General features: G+C 43.4%; 1 protein-coding gene across 4 annotated transcripts in view; it reads left to right on the forward strand.

Moving 5' to 3' along the window:
* The window catches only part of glrbb (glycine receptor, beta b), a 38,058-nt gene extending 31,054 nt beyond the window's left edge, over positions 1–7,004 (forward strand). For 2 of the 4 annotated variants that reach the window (XM_086105867.1, XM_086105869.1), the window contains exon 10: positions 115–7,004. In XM_086105867.1, coding sequence (XP_085961993.1) covers positions 115–523 — 409 coding nt within the window. In that variant the 3' untranslated portion in view covers positions 524–7,004. The remainder of the gene's footprint in view (positions 1–114) is intronic. The other 2 variants (XM_086105870.1, XM_086105871.1) reach the window with 2 other exon arrangements.
* Positions 7,005–7,879: the final 875 nt, after the last annotated feature.

Raw genomic sequence — 7,879 nt, forward strand, 5'->3', positions numbered from 1 at the left:
TCAGATATATATATTTTTTCCCAATAGTTGCCTTTACGATTTGAAAATGATAGCCCACTGCAGTTCTCAGTGGTTGATTCGTTAACGGACGTTGACATCAGTGTATGGTTACAGGTGGCGGAGACGCGCTGCAAGAAGGTGTGCACATCCAAGTCGGACCTGCGCACCAACGACTTCAGCATCGTGGGCTCACTGCCGCGGGACTTTGAGCTGTCGAACTTTGACTGCTATGGCAAGCCCATCGACACGACCATCAGCGGCGGCAAATCGCAGGCCAAGAACAAGAAGAAGCCGCCACCCCCCAAGCCCGTCATCCCGTCGGCTGCTAAGCGTGTGGACCTGTACGCCAGGGCCCTCTTCCCCTTCTCCTTTCTCTTCTTTAATGTCATCTACTGGTCCTGTTACTTGTGATTACAGACACTCCGTTCACCCTTCTCGACCCGCCCTCCCCCCCTCGCCACACCAAAAACAAAAACAAAAAAACTCTGTGCTTCTTCCCATAATCCCACCCAAACAGAACTAAAACTACTGTTCAAAATCTATTTATCTTATCTAAATGTTATTTATCATCACTGCTGATGATTTAGTCAACAGCTTTGCCAAATGCACACTTCTATAAAAAGAGCTTATATCAGGGGTGGGCAAACTAAGCCTCGGGGTCACATATGGGGCACGCAAATTTTTAAAATCTGGCCCACCAATTATGGGAAATAGTAACAGCACTACATTTTGTTATGTCACAGCCTCACTCCAAACATGAGTGTTGTTTTTTTTTTTTTTGCCCTGCAAATTTATATAAATTGTGAAAAAAAACAACAAAAAACTGTCAATGCTGTAGAAAGGTTGAGACATTTTTCTTCAAGTAAAATAAACACAAAAATACAGTAAATGAAGCAATTTGAAATGAACATTTACCAGCTTTATTGTTTTTTTTATTTTATTTTTGGTTTATTCATCTTTTCTGCGCGCATCTCTGTTTTTGAAAATGGACCTTGAGCAAAAAAGTTTGTCCACCCCTGGCGTATATATATATGTATACAATATATATAAATATATATTATATATACATATATATATATTAGAGCTGTCAAACGATTAAAATATTTAATCTAATTAAAAACGCAACTGTCATAATTAACTCAAATGAACTAAAAAATAATCATAATTACTCATGCATTTTTTTATCGTTTCTGAATTTCCTTTTATATTTTTTGTCCTATTTTTCCACATTTTAATGCTCTCATCAACATGGAATCATGAATCCGTTTTCTATGTGCAAAATGCAAATATTTACTGAAATAACAATTTCGATTCATGTGCGTCAGCGCACCGTCGCTGACGAACACAGAGAAGCTCCACCCGCATTATTTATATGGACACGGAACACGGGAACCTTCCACACAAAATAGTTCCAAACAAGTAACAATCGCGTCAGTGGCATACATCGAACTGAACAGAATGCCTGCTCTTTATTCACCAGAGGCTCATCAACCTAGTCTCTTATTTCTCTCCCGAAACAGTGTCTTCTCCCTTCTCTGCTACGTACAATTTCTGTACATAGCTTGAAACGGAGGCTCTCGCTGGCAATCCGTAGTGGAGTCGTTAGATGCAATGCGAATGATTTCAGCTTGAGTCTGGCTGTGGACAATGTTGACAGGCTTGCATGCAGTAGCCATACATTTAGCTATGGCTTCAGCAAATTTGTTCTTCGTCGTGTCATCCATTTTCTGCGCTTTGAAATGATCCATAGCTTTCTGTCTTAGAAGAGGGGGCGGAGTACTCACATCAGCTGTGTGCTTGGCCATTAAGTAATAATAATAATAATAATAATAATGCATTTTATTTAAAAGCGCCTTTCATGCCACCCAAGGACACTGTACAGACAATAAGAAAATACAATGTAAAAATTAGTAAACGAGATATTATATAAAAACAGGACATAAAATCATAAAATCATAAAAACATAGGAAATGGAAGAGCTATGTGTTGTAGGCAATCCTGAACAGGTGTGTTTTTAGACGGGACTTGAAAGTGGAAAGAGGTGTGCAGTTTTGGAGGTCCGGAGGTAGGTTGTTCCAAAGCTTTTGGAGCAGCGTGACTGAAGGCTCTGGCTCCCATGGTGCTCAGTCGGGCAGGGGGCACTGACAGGCGGAGGGAGGACGAGGATCTGAGGGAGCGAGAGGGGATATGCACCTGGAGAAGGTCGGATAGGTAAGGAGGGGCCAGGTTGTGGATGGCCATATCTGTATATAGAAGCAGTTTGTAATTGATGCGATGTTGAACAGGGAGCCAGTGGAGCTGTTGGAGAACGGGGGTGATGTGCTGCTGGGAAGATATTTTTGTGATGATGCGAGCAGAGGCGTTTTGAACCAGCTGGATTTTATGAAGGGACTTTTGAGGTAGGCCGAAGAGGAGAGCGTTGCAGTAATCAAGGCGAGATGTGACAAGACTGGGGACAAGAATAGCAGTGGTGCGGGGGGTGAGGGAAGGGCGAAGTCTGGTAATATTGCGGAGGTGGAAATAAGCAGTGCGGGTGATGGTGTTGATATGTGAGTGGAAGGTGAGCATGCTATCCAGGATGACACCCAGACTCTTAACCTGGGGGGAGGGGGACACTAGGGAGCTGTCAATGTTGAAGGAAAAACTGTTTACTTTGGATAAAGTGGATTTGGTGCCAAGAAGGAGGACTTCAGTTTTATTAGCATTTAATTTAAGAAAGTTTGTTCTGAACCATGTTTTGAGTTCGGAGAGGCAAGAGGTGAGGGAGGGGGGTGGGAGTATGGAGTTTGGCTTGCAGGAGAGGTAGAGCTGGGTGTCATCAGCAAAGCAGTGAAAGTGGATATTAAATTTGCGGAGGATATGGCCAAGAGGCAGGAGGTAGATGATGAAGAGAAGGGGACCTAGGACAGATCCCTGTGGTACACCTGTGGTGACTGGGGAGGGCTTTGAGGTGAAGGATTTGAGCTGGACAAACTGAGTGCGGCCAGTGAGGTAGGAGTGGAACCAACTGAGGGGAGTGTGGGAGAGACCAATGGAGGAGAGTCTATTGAGGAGGATAGGGTGAGAGATTGTGTCAAAGGCAGCGCTCAAGTCTAAGAGGATGAGGATGGAGACTAAACCGGAATCAGATGCTATGAGGAGATCATTCACAATACGGATTAGGGCAGTCTCTGTGCTGTGGCGGGGGCGGAAACCGGACTGAAAGGGTTCATAGAGAGAGTGAAGGGACAGGTGGGAGTGGAGTTGAGCAGCAACAGTTTTTTCAAGGATTTTCGAGATAAATGGAAGGTTGGAGATGGGGCGGAGGTTATCGAAGTTGTTGGGGTCAGAGCCATGTTTTTTCAGTGTGGGGGTGATAACAGCGGTTTTGAGGAGTGATGGGACAATACCAGAAGAGAGTGAGGAGTGGATAATAGCAGATATGAGAGGAAGCACAGAAGGAAGGCAGGATTTAACAAGGGATGAAGGGAGGGGATCAAGCTGGCAAGTGGTGGGCTTGGATTTGAGTATGAGGTTGGATAATTCAGCAGTCGTTGGTGGAACAAAACTGGAGAAGAAATGACAAGGAGAAGAAGGTTCAGATGGGGGGGGGGGGGGGGAGCAGGCAGGTTTTGATGGAGTTGGTGATGGATCTTAAGGATTTTGTGATTGAAGTGTTCCATTATGGAGTTGCAGGTTGCTGTGGAGTGCAGGTGGAGGGGGAGAGAGTTTGGTGGCCGGAGGATTTAAGTGGTATTTCAGACTCGACGTGCTATGATGATAGCTCAGTTTACGACTGCAAAACATACAGGTAACTTTGGTCTTGTCAGTGGAACAATCTGGCAACTTTTTAAAAGTAAACTTTCCATTCATAAACTCTCTAAGTATCCGTTTTCGTTTTTTTTGTTTCTGGTTTATTTATAGAGCAACGTAACATCCACTGTGACGTGTGCCGCGTTAATCTCGCGAGAAAAATTTTAATCCCGTTAAAATTCATTTAAATTAATGCCAATAAAAACGCGCTAAACTGACAGCTCTAATATATATATATACTGTATATACAATATATATATATAAGATATACATAGTTCTATTTATCATGAGCTTATTTCTTTGATTTTTCAACTTGCCAAGCGGAACGTTCCGTTGTCACGTTGCATGTTTTTTAAAGCCGGGAAATGCGTGCATGTACGAACATATAAATACAATATCTAAGTAAGCATTTTAAATGACATTTTTTGGGTGGGGGGTTTCCCTAATATTTTTCTTCTTGAGTGACAGGCCCCCCCCGCCGCCGCTTCACTGTGATGTTTTCCACCTGTGTATGCAGGTTGCAAGCAAAAGCTCAATAAAAAGATTACTTTTAACGTAACGTGATGCACACCGAAAGCCGTTGGGATGCTAATCATTGATGTGACTCCGAAAAGGAGATGAATTTAAGTTTATCCCTCAGCTGAAAGCAGCTCCCAGGTGTCTTCGTGACATTTTCACAGTCTGTTTACATCAAAACACCTTAACGAATTAGACAAAGCAAATTTTAGATCGGTTTTCTCCGGGTACTCCGGTTTCAAAACATGCATGGCAGGTTAATGGAATATTCTAAATTGTCCTTAGGTGTGAAGGTGAGTGCAAATGGTTGCCCTGCGATTGGCTGGCAACCAGTTCAGGGTGTCCCCTGCCTACTGTCCGATGACGGCTGGGATAGGCTCCAGTGCGTCCGCAACGCCCGTGAGGAGAAGCGGATTAGAAAATGGATGGATGGATGGATGGGTTGATACAGTCTGAGGATGTCCCAAACTCCTACAGTGTTTTAATGACAGTGTTCTTTTTAGAGATGGCTGCCGAGCTTCAAGGCAATAATCAATTTGTCTATTAAGCAATTGTAATTAAACTACACAGATCTGATCTGCTAGACCTGATCGGCCGATTGACAATTTTTTTGGGGGGGGGACACTCCCCCCCCCCTTTTTTTTTTTGGGCTGGGCCAGTCCCGATTCCCACAAATGGAGGGGGGGGGGGCGTCGACTGTTGAGTACATGAGTTCTTAAAAGAGATTGGATAGGTTGTTCCATCTTCGGATTTGGTTACCAATTATCTTCCTGATTGTGTAAAGCCCAACTGTAATACTGACTTCGCAACGTTGCAAGCAGATAGAGGCTCCATTTAAGAACTGTGCCGTTGTAGGATGACCCATGTAACAGACACTGACATGCTTTTATGCTTCTCCAGTGGACCTGCGTGCGTGCATGTGTGTGTGTGTGTGAGAGTCGCTAACCTATATCACACAGGGCGAGCACTAATGTGACACGACCTCTCACCAGGCCGCCACCCTGCAGGAGGCCAGGATGCAGGCCGTGGTAGGCAGCAGGTCATCAGCTAACGTCTCAAGCCATAATGAGTAGTAGCAGTACAGTACAAAAAGCAATAAGCACTTGGATTTACATGAAGACAAAGTAGGTCGTTTTTTGAATTTCCTTTTTCCGTCACTTTCTTGACTTTTTCTTCATTCCTATTTCCGCTCATCAAACCTGTCTTTCATTTCCTCTCCCTTTTCAAGTTTCCTTTCTCTTTGATTTTTGTTTTTTCATGTTCAGTCTTTAACTATTTATTTTCTTTTTCACCTTCATTCCCCATTTACTTGGACCTTAGCATTTTTCTTTTCTTTTTCCGTTTTTTTCACCTTTCCATCATCCCTTTTCAAACAATTTTTCCTTTATCAACTTTTATCAACCTTGATCAAATTTTATATTTCTTTTCATTTCTGGCTGGTTTGCTTTTTATTTATCTAAAGTCCGATTAAATTTTTAGTTTTTTTCCCGCTTTTTGCGGTAGACGTTTTTTTAAAGGTTTTTGTGTTTTCATCAATGTTTTTCTTATTTTTTATGGTATTTGTCTAGGTTTTCTGTTTTTCTACGATTTGCACTTGTTTAATGCTTTTCTGAGTCTCATATATATATATATATACACACACACACACACACACACACAAAGAGAAGGGAGAGATATGTACCGGCATGTATGTATCAGTGGCGGATGCTGGTCTGTCAAGGAGGGGAAGCTCAATTTTGGCCTACATCATAAAATGTGTCCATTTATTTAGACGTGAATTGTACTCTCCGTTCCTTTTCAAGAAAATATTCTGTGACGCTGTCATACCAACAAGGCGTCTTTTCCAGGGACTTAACGAGTATCCTACAACGACAGCAACAATAAAACCCACCAGAAATAAAAGATTAATTCATCGCTAGTCGTTTTCAACAAAGAGAGTGTCGCTAAGAAGATTAGAAGAAGTCTCCAGCTCAACTCAGAACAGAATGAGAATTGAAAGATGCTCCCACGGATGCCTACACCAAAAGATGGGTGATTGGCTCATTTCGCTGTCAATCAAAAAGAGATTCAGCCTCAGACAGATCATGCAGAAAAGCTCAGCGTCCGGGCTAGCCCATAAACGCCCACTGTCCATAGACTCCCAGAGACGCTGAGCATCCGGTGGGCGGGACAAAACCAGCATTTATCCAATGACTCGTCTCGTTTCAATGCATTGGGACAACCGACACTGAACTCCCTAGACGCCCAGCGTCCGCGCTGTAGACGCTCAGCGTCCACACAGTTCAAAGCACAGGAAGCTGCGGGCTTGAATGAGAAGAGAGTCGCATCGTAACCAGTAATAAGAAGCTGATTCGGAACAAAAGTTGAGCGCGTTTAGGCGCATATTTAGTCAATGACATGTCCACACAATTGTATGTACACACATGTATTTGATCACTTATTTTTTGACATTTTAGTGGAAGCTGAGCTTCCCTGGCACTTAGAGCAATTATATGCATGGGCGGCCCGGTGGTCCAGTGGTCGGCAACCTGCGGGCTCTGGAGCTTTTTCAAATATTCTTGAAAAAGGAAAAGGATTTTTTTTTTTGGTTTTAATATGGTTTCTGTACGAGGACAAACATAATACAAACATTCTTAATGTTTTCCAATGCTGTAAAAATGTGTAGAATAAATATTCAATTTCAACATTTCTGTCAACGAAGATTTGCGTCATTGGCTGCAACACACGTTTCTATTAGCAGGACGGGATGCCAGACAGGTGGCTGTTGTTTAAAAAAAAAAAAAAAGTGTTTTATGTACAATTCACCCAGGGTACTGGCAAAGAATGGGAATGCAGAGGGCCGAGAGAAGCATTTTTAAATGGTACACGTTAGCTACGATAGTTAACACGCTGCAAAAGTGCATTCTGTGCCTCGTTCATCTTCACGGCCGTTATGGCTGTTACTCATTTTGGCATGCGTATGTAAGTGCGTGCGTATGCGTGGGTGTGCGGTAACAGGTCGATCGCGGGAGGTTGGTTGATCGAAAAAAGTCATTTTGATAGTAGGCTAATATAGCGAATATCGATACATACAGCATGTGTGGTCTTCATTATAAGCCTTTTAATTTTTTCCGGCTCCAGACATATTTGTTTTTTGTTTTTTTGGTCCAATGTGGCTCTTTCAACAATTTGGGTTCCCGACCCCTGGGTTAGCGCATCGAACTCACAGTGCAGAGGTTCTGTGTTCAATTCCTGCTCGGCCTCCCTGTGGGGAGTTTGCATGTTCTCCCCAGGCCTGCGTGGGTTTTCTTCAGGTACTCCGCTTTCCCCCCACATTCCAAACACATGCATGGCAGGTTAATGGAACGCTCTAATTCGTCCCTAGGTGCGAGTGTGAGCGCGGATGGTTGTTCGTCTCTGTGTACCCTACGATTGGCTGGCAACCGGTTCAGGGTGTCCCCGCCTACTGCCCGCAGACAGCTGGGGTAGGCTCCAGTGTGTGTGTGTGTGTGCGTGCGCATGTTGTTTTGGTTTTTTTTCTCTCCATATAGATATCAATAAAATGGTCGTATATTTATTGAATGTTCAGTTG

This window comes from Hippocampus guttulatus, chromosome 2 (genome assembly GCF_054856545.1).
Source record: "Hippocampus guttulatus isolate MCC_2025c chromosome 2, RoL_Hgut_1.0, whole genome shotgun sequence".
NCBI classification, from domain to species: domain Eukaryota; kingdom Metazoa; phylum Chordata; class Actinopteri; order Syngnathiformes; family Syngnathidae; genus Hippocampus; species Hippocampus guttulatus.